The sequence below is a fragment of the Ursus arctos genome, unplaced genomic scaffold (assembly GCF_023065955.2).
Source record: "Ursus arctos isolate Adak ecotype North America unplaced genomic scaffold, UrsArc2.0 scaffold_8, whole genome shotgun sequence".
Taxonomy (NCBI): domain Eukaryota; kingdom Metazoa; phylum Chordata; class Mammalia; order Carnivora; family Ursidae; genus Ursus; species Ursus arctos.
This window is the reverse complement of record NW_026623100.1, coordinates 4,871,717-4,892,240: the sequence shown is the minus strand read 5'-3', so window position 1 is coordinate 4,892,240 and position 20,524 is coordinate 4,871,717. Positions and strand designations below refer to the sequence as shown.

Below are 20,524 nucleotides of genomic sequence, written 5' to 3'. Positions count from 1 at the left end.
GCTGGGCCCCCACAGGCCCAACAGCAGAGTCGGTAATAGGGCCGGAGCCAAACAGGGTGTGCTCTACGACGGGCTCCTTTTCCCTCTTGAACCCAGTGCTGCGACAGGACGGCACTGGACCCAGTGGGCAAGCGTGCAACTAGCCGCCCGTGCCTCGTCCACAGGGCACAACTCTCCGTTGCTTCTCACATCTCTCCCTCCCTCCCGTGAGGTTTGCTGTTCACTGACGGAGTGCAGTGTAACAGGACCGATTTGGGATGGTACGTTTTCCTCCCCTTGAACGTTATGTCATAAACAGGAGCAAATATTTGGCAGTGTTCTAGGAGGGGGGACACAGGATTTTATCTCCGGGCACAGTGGGGCGCTCGCGGGAGGGAGGCCTGGAGCAGGGGTCCGTCCGGTGGGTAAGTGCACACGCGTGTGCGAGAGTCTTGGGCTGGAGGGTCAGCCTGGCAAGGACCTTGTGCCCTTCAAGTACGACGGGTGTCGGCCCTTGGGGGAAGGAGGGCTGGCAGCAGAGGCTTGGAGGCAAACGGACTGCAACGGACAGGTCCAAGGGGGGATGAGAGATACCTTTTGACACTGAACACACTGCAGGGCGTACTGTTTCTCATAGCAGGGCACGCAGAAGTTCTGGTTGTCTTTCGGGATGAAGCTCTTGGTGCCGATGGGCTGCTGGCAGCGGCGGCAGACGAAGCAGGTCTCGTGCCAGCTGCTGTCCTTGTACTCCATCTTGCGGGTACCTGTCACGAGAGTCGAGAAGAAGCAGCAGAGAGCTGATGACATGACTGGCTGGGAGTCCCCGCAGGCCGCGCCGAGAACCTGCCACTCGCTGGTTTTGTGATTACAGCAAGTCACAGTGGCTCTCAAAGGCTCGCCTCGGAATGGGACTGTTTTGGAGAGGGCGGGGACTCTGTCTTTCTGGGGTCGCAGCTGTACACGCCGCTCCCAGAACAGTCTCTGTGTGTATACTCGGTATGTATCTGTCCAGCAGGGTGCTTAAGGACGTGAAGTGGAAAAAGTATTTGTCTCTGTCTCTCAGTACTGCACAACAGAGAGAGAGTTCTGGCAGAGCTCAGACCCGTCCAGACGGAGTGGGAATTCCAGAGCACAGAGGCCTGTTAATGAACACCCTTCTGTTCTGCAACGGGATGGAAACTGGTGGGGCGGACCTGAACCTAGAGTCTCAAGCCTGAGTCCGCAAGGAGCCTCCACGGCACTCGCTTCCTGTGACCCGCCATGGAAGCCAAGCTGTGGTGTGTCTGAGTGCTGTCGCTAGAAGTGATAACTGAGTGCTGTCACTGAAAGCCACACGGACGGGCGCCTGGGTGGCACAGCGGTTAAGCGTCTGCCTTCGGCTCAGGGCGTGATCCCGGCGTTGTGGGATCGAGCCCCACATCAGGCTCCTCCGCTATGAGCCTGCTTCTTCCTCTCCCACTCCCCCTGCTTGTGTTCCCTCTCTCGCTGGCTGTCTCTCTCTCTGTCGAATAAATAAATAAAATCTTTTAAATAAATAAAAGCCACACGGAGGGCACCTGGGGGGCTCAGTCGGTTAAGTGTCTGCCTTCGGCTTGGGTCCTGATCCCAGGGTCCTGCAGTAAGCCCCATGTCGACCTCCCTGCTCAGCAGAAAGTCTGCTTCTCCCACTCCCTCTGCCCCTCCCCCTGCTTGTGTGCACGCGCACGCTCTCTCTCTCTCTCTCAAATAAATACATAAAATCTTTAAACAAAAAAGTCACGTATAATACTCAGATGTCCCATTTAGCAATTTTCTGATCTGATCTTACGACATTGCATTTCCTTTCGAATAACTGTTATCATTTGATATGTTTACGTGATTTCTTCAAGTAGATCTAGAAGCCCTAGAGAACGGAAACGCTGTTTGGTTCACCCCCACCACCAAGCTGGAGTAACAGTATTCAGTATTTGTTGATGTTTTCCCCATACGTCTCCAAGAGAATAAAAGCATGTGTATTTATAGAAAGAGATGGTTCAAGACAGATGGGTATGCAAGCCCTCTTTGCATGCAGCCCAAGGTAAGTTTGGGGGGGAAAGGAGGATAAGGAGAGAAAAAAACAAAATGCTCCCTCTACCTGAGCTAGCTCCGGCCCCGGCACACCGCCTGTGGCCTGCACGCTGTCTGTGCCATCCCGAGATACAGTCGGGGTTTCCGGGAGCACAGCCACACCTGTTCCCTTACTTCAATTGTCTACGGCTGCTTTCACACTACGATGGCAGAAACGGGTCATTGCAAAAGAAACCATGGCCCTCAAGGCCCCAAATATTTGTCTGGTTCTTTCTGGAACCATGTTAGCCAACCCGTGGACTCACTTAAAGTTCGGGGCTGTAGTATGAAGGACGCAGTGGTTAGAAGTCACAGCGGGATCAGCGCAGGGGGCAGTTAGGCGGCGAGCAGGAGCTCCAGCTTTGAACCAGGGCGGCGGCATGCTGGCCTGACGCAGGCAGCCAGACGCGGGTGTCTAGAAACTCACCTTTAGCTTAAGTCCAAAGGTGATATGGTCAAAATGACAGGCTAGGGGCTGCATTCTGGCTGCTTGCAAGGTAGACAAAGAGATGTCCACCTCTCAAGAAATTAGGATATGTGCAGAGAACGGTTGCAAAATTATTTTATTTGCTGTCACTTTCGGGTCCCTTTCTCAGCTTCCTGTACTTCCCAGCCAGGACATTTGGGCACCACGTCCCATAGAGTATGTGCAATACTCAGGATGTGTGTAGGTGCTGGAAGCTGCGGGTGTGTGTGCGGGGGGAAATTCACATAACGATCTTCAAAGCTGTGGAGTCCAGTCGTGGGGTGATGAACCCTGATACAAGGGGCAACTGAATTTCAAGTAAAGAGTGGAAGATTTGTGATCTGAATCTGGAATGATTTTCTTTGTCTCCAGGGGATTATCCTCCCATATGTATTTTTGCCACTTGCTGTTTTAATCTCTGACCTTCCCCTGATTAAAGCAGCTCAAAAACCAAAGAATCTTGTCAATGAACATAAGGCGACCGTATGCTCACTAAAGACGGCAAGCAGGACGGTGTGAGTGCCTCTCAGTGTGTTCGGGGATAACAGTCTCCTATCAACACCAGTCTCAGAGAATTATCTCGCGTCTAGTCGGAACCCGGCGGGCACTTGCAGCCCAGAGGGGTGGTGGGCGCACATCTGGACGGCACCGTTTCCAGCCCCCTCCACGGACCTGCATCGTTTATTGTACAACACTGCCAGCAGGTGGCAGCAAAGGTCCTTCTTCTGACAACGTGCAGCTTCTCCAGCTGATGGGAATACAGCAAACAAGTGAGGAACCAGCAACAGTGGTGAAGGATTAGTTCCTGTGAGCCCGCTCAGAGGAAGCAGTGCACCTGCAGGAATCTTCTGCAAACAGAGGCTCAGCGCTTGGCAGCTGAGAAGCCCGGGGAGCCCTAGCGCAGAGGCTCCTGGAGGACTCTAGTTTCCTGACTACTTCGGGGGAGGGACTTTTGTCAGGTTTGGGGCCAGTGGGTGAGTTTGTCAGCACAGGCCTCTTGATCTGTATACGTAAACGCACGGCCACAGCGAAGCTGATGACCTGTGCGCCCATTCATCATGATTTCGTCGTAGCACTTTCAAAAATCAGACCAAAGAAAGGCAGCAGGCGCTATGATTCAGCACTTCCTCTCTTTCTTCTTTTCCTTTCCTTTCTTGTCTTTCCATCCCTTCCTTCCCCATTCCTCCCCTGTCCCTCCCTCTGTCTTGTCTCAATCGGTCTCACCAAGCTGCTTCTACACACTCAGTCTTTGGCACTGAGCCCATGTCCCCTGCCAGAGTGCCCTTCTGGGACGTCTCCATCAGGTGAAGCCCAGCTCATCCTTTGAGACTGCTCAGATGTGACGTCCCCGGGGCCCCTGCCTCCACCGTGGCGGGTATGAGCCAGGCTTCTCTAGTGAGGTCTCGGTGAGCAGCAATGACCAGTGAAAGGTCAGAGCCAGGAAACAGGAAGGCTGACACCCAAACCTGTCGGTTTCTAGGTTTTGCCTGAGAACTGATGGTTCAGGGAAGGAGCACCACAGTGAGGGGGAAGCTGGGACAGACACTACGGTGGGAAAATGACATTTGCAGGACTGCTTTTGAATTTTAAGTGACTCAGACTGGCAGGGGCACTGGTGGGGAGACCGAGGCTCCCCCAGCTCCCAAGTGGCTATGCTCACACAGCTACTGTGCAGCAAACAGGGGACCCCCCCCCCCCCAGCCTGTCGGCCCTGCATCCAGCGCTCTTGGACGACACCAAGCCGTTGAATTGGAGGACACGATGCCGACACTGCTGTTCTGTCCTCCTTCTAGGGAAGCTGTGAGCACCGCATTCCGTGAAGCTTAATCCTGCGTGTCCTGTTACTCCATCTTCTGAATTAACCTCCATCCAGACCCCCGGCTCCTGGTCCACCTTCTTGAGAAGGCCGATCAAAGCTCTGAGACCAGAGCACTGGACAAGGTCCTAATCCTGGCTGGGCCATTGACTGTAGGCAGGTGCCTGCCACCGAAACTTCTGGTCTCTTCAATGGTAGACAAGACAGATGAACTTTAAGGTCATTTAACCATAAAACTGTCAATGCTCTTACGATTTTGTGTTCCGTGATTCAGCTGTTTCTCATTACAAGCGCCTGAGCTGGGCGGGCGGGGGGGGGGGGTCTCAAGCGCTCACACGGGGCACCATCCAAACAGTAAACTTCCCCGGCTGTCTGAAGGGTCTGCGGCCAGCCCCGCAGGGGCTAGGTGTATGCATGACCTCCCACTGCACCCTAGAGTCCTAGTGGGGTGGGAGACTGTCCTCACGGGGTCCTCCAGGTCTGCTGATGAGGGCAGGGAGATGCCGACAGGCCGGCAGGAGTGCCTTGCAAAAGGCCAAAGCACTGCTGAGGGGGGCAAACGAGCAAGCCAGCAAAACCAAAAAAAGGTGCAGAGTGAGCATGAAGAAAGGGGGCCCCAAGAGCCCGCTGTAGGGGAGCAGGAGTCTTTGGCAGCCCGGGACCCAGGGAGGTGTGGCAGGGGATGGGGGAGTCTGCTATGAGGCAGAATGGAAAGTCCCTTGGGCTCTTGTCATGAGAACCTGGTAAAGATTTAATTTGGTTTTAATTAGTTTCGTGTTTCTCACCGTGCCGGGACCACTCTGTCTCTGTGGGTGACTCCCTGTGGGACAGGACCAGGGGTCAGCCGGCTTGACGCGGGCTCTGGTTTTCATTTCGCGGGCCCTCGTCACGCATCTGCAGTGCTGACACAACTCTGTAAGAGGCCTTGGTCTGGGGGTTTTGCTCCTTGTAATAGCGTGGAGTCAGCTATCTTTTCAGATGTCTCAAGCAGCGAAACGTAGCAGCAATGAGAAACCATCTTAATGAAGGCCTAATTACGCCCTTGCCTTTTTAAAACGTACTCTTTCTTATCCAATCTCTCTCCCTATAATAACACTTCCCACACGTTAGTCTCTTGCTCAAAAACTCCTCAGTATCTCTTCACTGCCGACAACGAAGCAAACCAAAAACACAAGGAAAACTCCAGGCCACGGCCAGCAGCCTTCCACTACAGTCTGGCTCTAGATGACCGTGGGAGCCCTAATTCTCGTCACACGTCAGTCTGAGCCCAGCTACTGTGTGAAGTATGGTGACTCAGCCAGCTACTGCGGTTTTTAAAAATGAGCATTCCATCGGCTGATGCGACCAGCTCAAAGCCCTCAACCCCAGTTCATCTGATGCATCTTAGCATTCGTGAGTAGGGTGAAGTTTTAAAAATCACTTTTAAGGGACCTTTGTGTTTGCTTCTATTTATTAAGGTACAGACCTCAACTCCTCTTTTTTCTTAATTTAATTTTTCTAAAGGTTTCTTTATTTATTTTAGAAAGAGAGAGAGAGAATGCGCGCGCACGAGAGAGAGAGAGAGAGAGAGCGCACAAACGTGCACGAGGGGCAGAGGGAGAGGGAGAGAAAAACTCCAGCAGACTTCTCCTTGAGCTTGGAGCCTGACGTGGGGCTCAGCCCCGTGACCCTGAGACCACGACCTGAGCCCAAACCAAGAGTCGACGCTAAACCGACTGCACCACCCAGGTGCCCCTGATTTTATTTTTTAGAGAGAGAGCGCGTGTGTGTGCCCGTGTATGTGCATAAGTGGGGGAGGGGGGGAGGGCGAGGGAAAGAATCTTAAGCAGACGCCACGCCCAGGGTGGAGCCCGATATGGGGCTCGATCTCACCACCCTGAGATCACGACCTGAGCCCAAATCGAGGCTCAGATGCTCAACCGACTGAGCCACTCAAGGTGCCCCCAGACCTCAACTCCTTTAAACCTACACTTGAAAGTTTCACATATTTGATATCCCTTTTAAAAACCTCAACCAACAAACCAAACCTTAAGTTCTTAAGTGAGTGTTGCTGAAATGAATTAAGCTTGTGAATACGATGAATCATAAAATCCCCTGAACATCAAGACAGGTGATAAATTAAGGTAACTCGCCTTTGAAATCACAAGCCTGAATCATGTACACTTAATTTACTCTTCAGACCACATTTTTTTAAACCTTCCCATCTACTTCAGCAGACTGAACACCTTATTGCTGTGGGTTAGATTTCCTCCTGTGTCTGCCCTTAATTCTAAACCTCCCTGGGTTGAAGGATGTTTACCGGCCGCAGCCCCGGCCTGTCTTGAGGGTGGGCACCCTCCCGGTGACGTGGGGGGTCCTGGCTGGCTGGCTGCAGCTTCTCAGCGGCTGGAAGGCTGGCCTGACTGGCGCCCCTCCTGCCACCCTGAGCCTGATCTGGAAGAAGCTCTGCCAGTGCCTGCCAACAGGAGGCTCACGGCAGCATCTCTCCAAGCCCTCCACGGACTCACGGCAGGCTGGGTCCCCAGCCACCTGGCTGGATCGCAGGGGCCTAGCCACAGCTTCATGCCAGTCTGTCTTCCGTGAGGGTCACACCTGCCGCAGACGTTCACTGCACAGAGTTCTCCCCTGGGGTCCTGGGACTCTCTCGTAGGGACGCCAGCTTCAAGACGTCCCACATGGGCCAGAGGCTAAAAAATTATCTACAACCCAGACTGAACTGGGAGTCCGTATTTTTATTTGCTGACTCTGGCGAATCTACCCTCTGGTACCATTTAGCGGTGATGCAGACGACGGACACGCGGGTTGTCCATGGCTTGTGAGCCGGGTGCCGCCGGCACGCGAACCTCTCACTCGCCCAGGGTCCAGACCTCAGGCTCTTCTCCTGGTGGTTACTTTCCTTGCCCTCATTTCTGGATGTGGCAGACGAGACTTTTTTGATCCCGTATTTAAAAATTTCTATATAATCTCGTTCACTCAATTTTTAAAAATAAGAGCTTCCTCTCTCCCACAAAACAGAACCAACTTCACCCAAGAAACAAGGGACATGGTCCCATCCTCCCCCCTAAGAACAAGTCACCTTATTACTTGTCATAACACTTGACCCAGCTGTGATCAAGTCTGTCTGCTGAGAATGAATGTCTGTCTAGAACATGGGGTCCGGGAGCACAGGGGAAGGGCTGTGCCCCCCACTCACTACTCCATGAGCGCCCGGCTCCCAGCCCAGCTCCGGGTGCGCAGCGGGGCACAGTGCCGTTTGCTGAATAGCCCACCGAGGACGAGTTCAGCAAGTGGAAGGGAAGACAAGCACATGGTGAGGGAGAAGGGCCATTCCTGACCTGGCATGATGGTCTTCTTGCATTCCTGGCACTTGGACGAGTACTCGTGGGAGTAGCAGTCCGTGCAGAGCAGCTGCTCCTCCTTGGCGGCGAAGGGCTTGTCCACCAGCGAGCTCTTGCATCGCGAGCAGTGGAAACAGGCCTCATGCCAGTGTCGGTCCTTGTAGGACAAGTCCTGCAGACCAGACATGCGACACAGTGAGAGGGTCGGAGGGGGGCCCGCGGCTGCCCTGCCTGACCCACAGGCTAGGGGAGTCCCACCCATCCCGGGGCAGACAGAGAGCAGAGAGGGGCCGAGGCCCAGAGAGTGGGCATGCCTGGACCGTGACCCTGCTGGTGAAATGAGGAGGGCTGGGCTGCTTTCCTCCGGCTGTGTTTCGGAGCTGCCGTTTAGATGGGGGGATGTGTGTCTGTGTGAGAAAGAGATGTTTTCCAAAAACCCAAGGATTTCCCTTAGGTGTGGTCGGTAAGAAAGAGGAACACAGAACATGCAACTCATGACTCCTGCTCGTGGGCAACTGGTGAGGGGCAAACAGAGCACAGGGTATGTCAGAGAAGCGGCTGCGAGGACAGGGCTCTGGTTTCAGCTGGGGAGAAGGGGGTCAGGAGAGACTTCCAGTGCACGTGCCACCACCTGAGTGTGGATGGCCCATGGACAGCAGGGTGGGGGGTAGAAGGGGTCGGAGGGGGACTTTCAGGCAGAGACAGAGCATGGGCACAGCAGAGGTGGGAGAGAGAGGGGTCCCCGGCAGAGGTGTGGTCAGGCTGGAGGGACAGCCCAGGGCCTGGCGGGGGAATTCAGGTCCAGGCTGGGGCGGGAGGGCCCTTTTAGTTCTGCACAGAGGTTAAGATGATCCTGAAGGCAGCGGAGAGGGGATGAACTGTTTAAACGGGAGGGGGGAAAAATCACCCGTGCCCGACTCGTTATTTTGACAAATGAAACAAAGTATAAACTTCTATAATTAGACTTTGCGACTATAGAGGTAAACTCATTATACACCGTGAAGCCCATATATTTCCAGGAAGAAATCATTCTTTTTCTCTTTCCGGAACATGTGTCATGGTACTCATTGCCAGGCTGTGAGTTCAGGCCCCGTGCAGCCCTGCGAGGTAAATATTATTACGGAAGCTCAGTAGTGGGCCTGCAGTCCCACACCGGCACAGAGCTGAACCAAGCAAGCTTCGAGCTCGTGTCCCTCTGATTCAAAAGCTATTTGCAGTGAGCCATTCCAGGTAAACTCCTTGTCGAGCCTGCCTTACTCTTTGCTTTCAAAAACTGTACCCTTGATGAGATCTGTACATTTCCACTGAAAACATTCAGAAATAATGCCACATTTTGTGAATGAATGCAGCTCAGCACTGCCCCTGTTGAGACTTTGAATAAAGTCAAACAAGCCACCAAAGCCCTGTCCGATAAGAATGGGAATCAGCCTCATTTAAGAAGAGTTGGGAGGTTTTGATCATTACCATTGTGGTAATGTTGACTATGGAATAAATGCATTTAACCTTTTTTTTTGTTATGGAAAACAGTATTGGCAGTTCCTCCAAAAATTAAAGACAGGATTACCATATGCTCCAGCAATTCTTCATCTGGGCAGATGCATAAAGAATCAAAAGCAGGAATCTGTAGACTAGTATTCATAGAGTATTATCCACCATCGCCAAAAAAGTGGAAGCAATCCAAGTGTCTGTCAACGGATGCACAGATCAGAAGAATGTGGTACGTACTCACAAGGGAATATTATGCAGTCTCAAAAAGGAAAGAAATTCCGAAATGTGCTACAACGTGCAGGAGCCCTGAGGGCATGACACTTAGTGAAATAAACCAGACGCAAAACGACGAATACTATATGAGTCTGCTTGGACGAGGTACCTAGTAGTCCAATGCAGAGACAGGAATAGAGTGGTGGGAGCCAGAGGCTGGGGGAGAGAGAGACGGGGAGTTGTTTCCTGGACACAGAGTTTCAAATTTTGCAAGATGAAGAGTCCCAGAGGTTAGCCGCACAACAAGGTGAATGCGTGTGGCGCTCCTGACCTGCACTCTTCAAAAAGGCAAAGATGGTATATTTCAGGTTATGTGTATTTCACCACAATTAAAAAAAAAAAAAGGTTCTGACTATTACGCAGCCGGTGGAAAAGCCTTTACAGATGTTAGGTGGGTTCCCTCTGTGCAGACCAGACACCTTGGAAGGACCGCCCCTGTGGAAAAGCTGCAAGTATTTTCTGTGCTCCGTGCCTCACCCACTGCCGGGCTGAGAAGAGAAGCCCGGGGAGGGCTGGAGGGTTGAGAAGAGGTAGTCCTGGGCTCAGCACCGCCTGTGGGCTCTACCCAGGGCATCAACATCGACAAACGGGCTGCGCTGCATGTTAGTGGAACAAGAGGGAAAGGAAATACGGGTTCAAGGAAACTTGCCTTCCAGGCTGGTCTTCAAAAAACTGAGGGAGGAACCTCTATGGGCGACATCGTGACAACAAAGGCACCAGATGTCACCACGGTCTCCACTTAGGGAGGCCCCAGATGGGAGGAAAGAGCGGCAGAGTGGTCAGTGCGCGTGGACAGCCGTGACACAGTTCGTCTCAGGGTCCCCATGGGTCGGAAGCACTGCAGAAACCCGTTTTTCCTCCAGTGAACCTGAACGCACAGCAGCTGCAGGTTACGCTGATGTGCTGGCAGCCACGAGGCACTAGAATGTGCTCCTCCATGCTCGGGGTTCCAGACACATGACACTAGACCTTAGCCATCAATGCAAGACTTCTGGACCTTCCAAAGCCCAGCTCCCAACCCATGAGACCTCTGCGCCCCGGCCCACGGTGCGCCTGGCCTTGGAAGGCCCTTCCCCTCCTCTCCAACTGGCAGAACCCAGCCCGGCTGTATGGCCCAGCTGGCATGCCACCTGCTCCGTGAGCTGCCCCGGCCGGAGGGAAGTCACGCGCCACCCCCGGCGAGCACGCCGCGGCTGCGAGCCCGGGTCAACACCTTCTGCAGAATCCTGGTGGAAACCCTTATCTAACTCGCTACGCTATCAGGTTTCCCCGTAATTCCCTCTCTTGGGCTCTCGGCTTGTGCTGTCTTTGGAAATCGGAGTTAAGCTAATAAATTCATGTCACAGCTTCCTCTTGGACTCACTTCTTAAGAAAGCCCACAATACACAGGAAGTGAGAAAAGACTTTATGGCCAGAGGAAGGTAACTAAACACTGGTTTGCTTTCGGAGGGCACGCTGAGGCTTCTGGCCAAGACAACACGCTCCTCTGAGTCTCGGCGTGGGGCGGGGTTTTAGGCACAGGAGTGCGCAGCTGAGAGGTGGGCTGGAAACTACCACCCAAAGGCCCAGAGGCCGTTACAATGGACCACACCCGTGTGTGTGGACCCGAGCTTCACATCACACTGAATCCTTCTCTCCAACTCTTGGTACCTGGAGGTCCTTCTCCTTTCTTGCGTTCACAGCTCTAAACAGATGGTTAGTTTTCGTTCTTAGGACGAACTGAGTCCATCTAGCTTAATTCTGTTATGTATCGAGTATACTGTGTGGTCCCCAAAGGACACAGTTTCAGTGTTGGAAGTCACACGGTTAAGAAGCATAGACTCACTGACTTTGAAGAACCTCAGAGTGTCCGGAAATATCGTGGTTTTTAATGTCCTCTAAGTGAAGAAGGAAAGAGAGGAAGAAAAGAGAGAGAGAAAGAGAGGGTAGATCTTTTACACATTCCAGAAAACATACCAAGGCTAATTTTGTGCTCACGGAAATGTCATAAATTGCAGTAAAATGTTGATAAACAACGTAAGATTAGCCCCAAACACTTCCTTTCAGATTTCATGATTTTTCCACTTCAGAAACATTCTTAATATGGGAAGCACTTGCTGTCTGACTCTGAACTTGCACTCACTGAGACTCCAGCCAGGGGGACGAGCAGGTGGCCTGGCGGGACCCTCGCCCTCTCGGCCGGCTGAAGATGGCCCCAGGCAGCAGGGTCACTCTGACTGAGGCTGGTCCTGGCATCACCCCTCCAGGGCTGGAGGAAATTCAGACACGGATTTCCCAAACCCACCCCTCCTCAAATCCATGGGATTTCACTTGATAAATAGATTCTCAGAACCCATCAGGCTCCGCACTTTAAAAAGATATCCTACGCTTTGAGACTGCCAGGGTATCATGTTTTCAACTCTATGTTCCTTCAAATACTTAAGAACAAAGGTCCCGAATAACGGACGGTGACAGAAAAGACAGCACTCGCTCTGCGGAGCCCCGTCTCAGGTGTCCCAACCGTGGTTAACTCACTTAATTCCTGTGACAGTCTCGATGCAGGCAACCCTGTTTTTAGAAACAGAGGCTTGTGGGCGCCTTGTTGGCTCAGTCGTTAAGCATCTGCCTTTGGCTCAGGGCGTGATCCCAGAGTCCTGGGATCGAGCCCCACATCGGGCTCATCCACTGGGAGCCTGCTTCTTCCTCTCCTGCTCCCCCTGCCTGTGTTCCCTCTCTCACTGGCTGTCTCTCTCTCTGTCAAATAAATAAATAAAATCTTTAAAAAAAAGAAAAGAAAGAAAAAGAAACAGAGGCTTGTAGGAGACATCAACGTCTCCACTCCTCAGCTGGCTGAAGGTGGACCCAGGCCCGTGTGGCTTGAGGTCCACCTTGGGCAGGGGAGGTGTCACTGCTGAGTGTGGCGTGCCTTCTGGGTACCTCTGGTTTTTCAGGGCCTAAGAGGTCCTTCCTGCGTGACCCTCCTGGTCAGCCTCGTTCCCAGCTCTGAGGATCCTGCTTCCTTCATTTTCCTTTAGAAACAGATTTTTCTCTGACGGGAGGATGTCCAAATAAATAGATTTTCAGTGCTCATTACAAACTCTGTGGACAAATTACATGGAAACTCTAAAAAGATGATTCACTCACTAAGCACTTAAAAATCACTTCAACAAATAAAAAAGTGCTGGGTGTGGGAGTTGAACTGTGAGGACGTGTCTGGAACGTGTCTGGAATAGTAGCCTTTCTCACAAAGGCCCAGAGGGTGGGCGGGGGAGCCTGCGTCCTGCTCGAGGGCAGGACAAACAGGTGTTTCCAATCGGACCTCATGCCTCCTACACCGGCCATGGTTAGGAGCCTTGTAGAAGTATAGCAGAGACTGCTAGATTTCATGTGTTGGCGTAAGAGCCTCTGCCTCCCCTTTCAGTTCCCTGGCTGCCTTCTGCCCAAGGACCCCAGAGATTTTCTGATCCTTGAGAAATTTACAGACGTTTGCTGAGAAACTTAGTTTGGTGGGTGGCCTTGTGTCAAACTGATTATCAGTTCGATGTTTCCCACTTAATTACTCAGAAGCTGGAAAGGATTTTTTTTTTTTTAAAGATTTAATTTATTTATTTGACAGAGAGAGCCAGTGAGAGAGGGAGCACAAGCAGGGGGAGTGGGAGAGGAAGAAGCAGGCTCATAGCGGAGGAGCCTGATGTGGGGCTCGATCCCAGGACTCTGAGATCACGCCCTGAGCTGAAGGCAGACGCTCAACGACTGAGCCACCCAGGCGCCCCTGGAAAGTATGTTCTAGAAACAAACTGAGCTAGCCATGCGGCCCAGAGTTTGTTCAATCCCTGATTTGTGAAGTACCCAGTACTAGCAGCTGTCTCTGGAGTTATGGGCCCCGCCTACATTTTCCTTAGTTTCTTGATTTTTTGAAGCCCCGAACATAAGTAGACCCATCCAAAAATATCTGTCATCAGACCAAAATTTTTTTTGCTGGTACCCACAGACATCCAAGAAAAATTTCAGGAACGGGGCAATGTTAGAGGAGCATGAAATTTTATTTGCATTACCTGTTCTCACCTATTCCACTGGTCCTAAAATGAATGATTTCTCTCCTTTGAGAGCACAGCATATCCTCAGAGTAACTAAACAGAAATAGCAAATACCACTGCGTAAGTGCATAGAAACATTTTCAAACCTATGTGAGCTAACTGCCGAAACAGGTCCTGAAGTCCCATCTCTATCACACACAAGTCTCTCAATACCCACAAAACGAGCCCGATGCCCATCGACGTGCCCGTATTTTAAATCTATACCCAGGCACGTGTCCTTCTGAGGAGGAGCTGAGCGGGGCTCCTGGTGCTATTTGGAGACAAGGGAAGGGCCAGCAGCTCTGCCAGCTCAGTGCCCCGCCTGCCAGGACTTTCAGCTTTACTTCCTGAAACAGCAGGAATGTTTTTCCTATCATTGCTTCCTACCCAAAGTCAACAACATCATGACTTCTGAAAGTCAAGCTAACCGTTCCAAATATTGAAGAGCCCCAAGCAGCCAAGTCCAACTTCAAGGAAGCATCCCCGTTCCTTCCACAACGCAGAAAACCACATGGCAGAGCTCCACGTATAGTAACCCGTGAAGCGGGTTGAAAAGTTCAGCATGATTAACGCGCGGCTTTGCAGCGGTCTTGTTGATTTTGGCCCCATCTGGGGGACTTTGTTTATCTGCTCAAGTGTGTGCCGAAGGGTAACTAGTTTTAAGGGTCTTTGCACTACATCGTATTGGAGAAATGAGGAGAGACTGCTGGTTTGTTTTTACTTTAGCCACTGGTCAAGGACGACTAGCCCCAGATACCCGAAATGTGTTGTTCTTTGTTGAAATAATATCTGAGCCTCTCACCCACTTAAGCCCATTCCAGGTTAAATTTTTATAAGAGATCATTTTTTTTCTTTTGTCTCTTAGTTCTTCTCAAACCGGACATTTTTATTGATGTTCCCATAATGCAAACAGAGAGAGAGCACGAAACTCCCAGGGGGTGTGTGGAGGGAACGTGTTGCAGAAAGAACAGGGAAGTAGTCCGCTGGAGTTTACAAGACCATCGGCTGCTATTCGGAGTGCCGAGGCTTGGGATCCACGTACTGTAATAACCCCATCACGTTGGCACCGGTTTCATTTGCATGTCATAAAGGCAAAGACAGGCACAGAGGGGGCGAGTCATCACCGCAAGCTCACACAGCTAGTGAGACACGGAGCCAGGACTGGAACCGGGCAGTCTGGGGTCGGAGTGGTTATGCCTGGCCTTGTAAATAAAGGAACAGGGACTAAGAGTCTTCTAAGAATCCAGGAGGGACAATGAGACATACATCAGACAACGCTAGAGACAGGACGGTATGTAGCTTTTTAGATCAGCGGTGTTCTGCTCAGGGCAGCCCCACCTCTGCACATTTTGAAGTTTATGCAGGACTGCTACTGTTCGGTTTCTTTTAGGCAGGCTTCCCCTGTTGTGTAGCCAAAAGTTACGTGGCTGAGGCCCGGCTTCAAGTGGCCCAGGCTGCAGAACCTTTGTCTCTGCCTGGGGCAAAGGCTTCCCTCCACACAGAATGGAAGTTATTCCCCAACTGTCACCAAATACCCAGCGGCAGAAACTGACAGGGTAGCCCTCCGAGTCCCGCCTTTCCTGGGAATGACGTGACAGAGGAAAGAAACGTCACACCCGCGCACTGGCTGGGTCACACGTGCCTGCTGCAGGCACGGCCTGACCCGATCAGGCAGTAGCTACGTACTGACGTTCGTAACCACGGAGGAGAGAGGCAAAGCTCCCAGCAGAGTGCAAAGGAAGAGAGCGGAAAAGAGACACCAAGATGACCCGAATCGCCTTGAAGTCTGTTAAGCTGGGAATCCCTTAGGAGCTCCCCAAGGGACCCCAGTTTGTACCAATTCTGCAGCTCCGAGGAGGACAGTCCCTAAAGTCTTATCCAGTGTGTCTTAGCAACCGGTTAGCAGGTGAAGATATCAGAGATCTTATCGTCATGGGGACCTCCAGGGGGACTTCTGGGTGGTCCAGCTTGGACTAAGATGTGCTGAGAAGCACGGGCCAGGGTCCTCAGCACTCAACCCCAGCCAATCAGCACCAATGACCCTGCTGTTGCCATCCACAGCGGGGAAAGCTGGTCATCCCTTAGGCGAGAGCCTTTCCACTTGAAAAAGAAACACTACCAATCCTGATCTTCTCTCACTGAAAAGAGGCCCTAATGTTCCAATGAAGTTAGTGTTTTACATGCCCATTCATCTGGGAATCAGTTCCGGGTCACCCCAGTACACATTCCCTCCCCCAGTATTTACTCAGCAGCACCTGCAGCTCCTGAGTCAGCACGGGGTGAACACGAGTGAGACGGCGTTGCCCTCCAGAAAGCCAGAGTGCTGCGAGGCAGGGGGTGTTCGGCCGGGACGCCAAGAGCCAGAGTGTAGGAAGTGTGCTCAGTACACTCGGCGTGAGCATCCTGGAAATGTACTCACTAAGCGCTACGGAATCAGGAGCGGGCACAGAGCAGCTGGAGGGAGGAGGCTCAGAAAGGCTTCTTGGCTGCAGGGGACAAGCCCACCAGAGGGGGCTCAAGACACGGAATTTCCACGGGCAGGAAGGGTCAGAGATTCAGCGCAAACCACACAGAAGCCCGCGGTTTCTGGGGAGCACTGAGGGATCCCGGAGTCGCGGGCACGCTGCCCCAGGGGAGGTCCAGGGATACCTTGCAGTCACAGCCGATGGGCTTCCCGCACTCCTCGCAAGTGCTGGCATAGAGGGCCTCAAAGCACGCCACGCAGTAGGGGCTCTCCTCCCTCAGGATGTACTTCTTGCCAAAGAGAGATTCTTCGCAATGGTGGCAGTCAAAGCGCTCAGTCATCGTGACGCCGGGCTCTTCAACAACCTATCAACAAGCAGAGAAAGAACAGGTTCCCGTGAGCACGCTCGTGATGCCGTCCTGCTGCCTGTTGTCATCTTTAGCCAAGGGATGGGATCCCCTCTGGGTGAAGAAATGAAACTCACCCTTCCAACAGTTGTGACTTTCAGTGATACTGACAAAAAAAAAAATTAGCCTGGGGGCAGTTTTGTTGTTTGCACGCATTTCACTTCCTTGAAAGTCCCCATGTTGTGGACCGTGTCACGAAAGCTAGATGGACCTTGGATACAGGGAGAGCCAGCATCAGAGCTCTCATCCTGGCAGGGCGGTGTGTCTGCTTCAAACATGTGACGCGGCCTTACACCTTCCCTTTCTCCCTGCCCCCAAAATAGAAAGGCCAGGATAGAAACAATATGTTCATTTCTATAAAAAGATTTTCCATGAGCTCCCCTTTATGATGCATACATTTGAAGAGTAAGAAACCACGGTGTCCAGAAGGATGGGGTGTCGGAGTTGGTAAACCTGAGAGGGCAAAAGAACATTACCCTTGTCCTTGACGTGACATTGAGAAGCACAACCTGCCCTAAAGTTTTCTGAAACTGCCGTATGTCCGTGGGGGGAGGTGACTTCTCCCCAACGAGAAGATTACCCTTCCGCTGCCCAGGTATCCAGAGAGCAGGATAAAGGGGAAGGTTGGCTTCCAAGGACAGAGATGATCACGCAGTGGGAAACGCAGTGACCATGGTCAGTGGCTCTCCAGGCAACACCTCAAGCCCTTCAGAGAGGAACAGGAAGGCATCTCTGTGCCAGTCACCCTGCATTTTTCCAGGGAGCGCACAGAGCGTGCAGGGGCGGAGGGAGGAGGAGGAGGAAGTGCAGGAAGGTGGGAGGAGCTTCTCAACCTCGTGTGCTGTCCCCATACAAACAGGCTGGAACTGCCGGAAAAAACGAGGCCACCGTGGGCGTACCTGGTGTGGAGACGTGTCCCTGGGGTGTGAAAAACACGCCCTCAGTCTTCTTCAGACAGACGTTCTCCAGTGGCAATACTAATTTGCTAAAAGTGAAAAGTCTTACCAATTATTAACTAGGGAGACTGACTACGGAATTCTGAGCCATGTTTTGCGAACTCTCATTACACTTGGCTCGATGTTCAGTGCTTTCAAACCATTTAAGAGTGAAATTCTGGGATAGCTTGTGACTTGCTGCATGGTTTATGATAACAGCAAATTTGATAGTGTTTATTAATTTTGTGCTCTTGTGTATACAAGGCCCTGAAACGGTAAGCAAAGAAAGAAACATCCTTCAAGCATCCGTACTTGGTGATTTCTGTGTTTATAGAACAATTTTTTCCAAGAGTATTAAACATGCAGCTGGACCCATGTGGCAGGATCCAGCCTTCTAAATTGCTCTTCCTGGAGTTAAAGAAAACATTATCTGGACATTCTTGTGATAACAAGATGAGGCTCTTGTGCATTTGAATTATTCTTCTGAAACCCAAAGTATAAATATCCTTTGTACTCAGGCCATCTCGGGTTACGGCAGTTATGCTGGCAGAAGATTCAATGCTTTCCTGTAATTCCTTGGTTATTGGCCCTTGAAAGTGGCAACTGTTTATGTCATCACAATTGAGTGCTGTTTTTTCCAACATATATATTTTTCCAATAAAGGTTGCCATTTACCTGTGGGGAATGAGAGACTGATTGCCTGTTCTTCTCACAAAAATAGACGAATGATTTGAGATTTTGAAATACTAACAACAAAAGGAGACAGAACTATAAAGTAGAATTTTAAAAGCTGGAAACAATTCCCGAGATTATCTACTACGACAGCTACCTCATTTCATGGATGGAGAAACGAGAGCCCACGAATATTAGTGAAAACAGAAGATCCACATGAGCGTTCCCGAAAAAGCCATGTAAGTTACAAAACACAAACTCGAGATCGAAGTCAAAAACTGGTTCCGTGGGGGCTCAGACAGAGCCCAGATCCTGCTAGAAGGATACAGACTGGGGGCGTCTGGGTGCCTCAGTCGTTAAGCGTCTGCCTTCGGCTCAGGGCGTGATCCCGGCGTTATGGGATCGAGCCCCACATCAGGCTCCTCCACTGGGAGCCTGCTTCTTCCTCTCCCACTCCCCCTGCTTGTGTTCCCTCTCTCGCTGGCTGTCTCTATCTCTGTCGAATAAATAAATAAAAAATCTTCAACAAAAAAAAAAAAAAAAAGGAGGATACAGACTGTACCAGTCATCTCCTCAGAGGCCATTTCTATGTTCCTGAGCCAGTGAAAAGGGTGAACTTCTCCCATTAACGTAATGACTATGATGGTGCTTGTGTACCTGGCATGTACGCGTTTTCTACCTCCTAGCTCCACGGGGCCCGGGACATAACTAATCGAACGGAGTAAACTCTGAGAACAAGTAAGGCTCTGCATCTGCTCAAAGTACGACTGAGGCTGTCCAGAGACAAACGTCATCAGCCCTGACGCCTCGTCCTGGCAGGATAGTGCCGAGGCTGCCACCTGCCCAGAGGGGCTGAATGAGATTCTCATGATGGTGGATCTCTCTCCCGTCTTCTCTAAGAAGTCGCTGCAATTCTAAGGATTAGGAAAGAACTTCTGTCAAACCAGTGGGTTCGGGTATAAAATGAGCACCGGTCACTGATGAGGAACAGAGCAGAACACGCTTGATCTGGAAAGTCCTCTTCTAGATTCCCAGAGAATTACATGAAGCACAGACCCTGAGAGTCAAAAGAGGTAGACCAAAAGCTAAAATGAAAATGAAGGCTTCCCTTCTATCACGAAGTATTTAACACCAAGTCTCCCTTAAGTAGATGCTACCAAATAGAATACTCTATTTTTAAAAAGTGTATATTTAGGGGCACCTGGGTGGCGCAGCAGTTGAGCGTCTGCCTTCGGCTCAGGGCATGATCCCGGCGTTTTGGAATCGAGTCCCACATCGGGCTCCTCCGCTAGGAGCCTGCTTCTTCCTCTCCCACTCCCCCTGCTTCTGTTCCCTCTCTCGCTAGCTGTCTCTCTCTCTGTCAAATATATTAATAAAATCTTTAAAAAATAAAAATAAAATAAAAAAGTGTATATTTAAATGTACACTATCAATCTCAAGCTTCCTTTCAATGGGAAAAATGTATCTATCGCTCTACATTAGAAGGTCCCCATGACTTTGCATTTTTTAATCCTATGGAACACTGATTATTTATTCATTCCAGAAGCATCAGTTGAGCTGGAACTGAGTGTCAGACGGTATACAAAGTGCTGGAAATACAAAGGTGAATACGATACAGGCCCTCCCTGAAGGAACTCGTAGTCTAGGAGGAAAACCGATACCCAGTTGATCCCTGAAAAACACAGGAGTTGGGGCATGAACCACCTGAGCCATCAAAAATCCACATACAACTTTTGACTCCCCCAAAACTAGCTACTAATAGCCCACTGCTGACCTGCAGCCTTGCCAGTAACACAAACAGCCGATGAGCACATATTTGTATATTATATATATTATATACTGTATTCTTGCAATAAAGTAAGCTAGAGAAAAGAAAATATCATTTAGAAAATCACAAGGAAAAGAAAATACATTTATTGTAGTGTACTATGTTCACTGGCTAGTACATCCGGGTATAAGGGGCCCTGCGTGGTTCACACCCCCGTCGCTCAAGGGTCAATGACGTATCAGACAGATTATAAATCTCCACACGCAGGACAGTGACGGAGAGACACAGAGGGTCCTAGGGGCAGGCAGGGCCGACAGAGATGTCTCTCTGTGCTGGAAAAGGACAAGCCGGGTCATCCTGCAGGCCGGTGGGCTCACGACGAAGGCGTGATGAGGAGCAGAGGAGGCCGAGCACAGGAAGCTGAGAAAGTAGTCAAAGTTCAAAGAAAGGAGAGCCTGTGCGCCTGACCTCGAACTTGGCTCTGCCCCGTAGGCAGCGGGTATCTTCACGAGCCTCAGCTGAGAGTTTACTCTGTGAAGTCCCGATTTCCATGTGGGGATGAGGAAGACAAAACTTAGGGGCAGTGACTCTTTAAACGTGTTTCCAGGGTGTCGGGGTCTACTTCAGAGTCATTTCTTTAGAAAAAAATAGGACGTCTTGGATCTGTAAGGATTCTCTTTCAACCTGCTCGAGTACTATCGCCTCCCCCCGTCTGAAGCTCTGCATCCTCCTGATGGGTTAGACCAGGCTCCTGTCCATCCCGTGGGACCCAGAAGTG

The 20,524-nt window shown here is 51.2% G+C and overlaps 1 protein-coding gene across 3 annotated transcripts in view; it reads right to left on the bottom strand.

Annotated features, from left to right (window-relative positions):
- The window catches only part of FHL2 (four and a half LIM domains 2), a 68,228-nt gene that overhangs the window by 6,375 nt on the left and 41,329 nt on the right, over positions 1–20,524 (bottom strand). For all 3 annotated transcript variants that reach the window (XM_026515748.4, XM_044379035.3, XM_026515729.4), the window contains 3 exons: positions 16,150–16,329; positions 7,682–7,856; positions 574–743 (listed from right to left, as the gene is read on the bottom strand). In XM_026515748.4, the coding sequence (XP_026371533.1) occupies positions 574–743; positions 7,682–7,856; positions 16,150–16,305 (501 nt within the window). In that variant the 5' untranslated portion in view covers positions 16,306–16,329. The remainder of the gene's footprint in view (positions 1–573; positions 744–7,681; positions 7,857–16,149; positions 16,330–20,524) is intronic.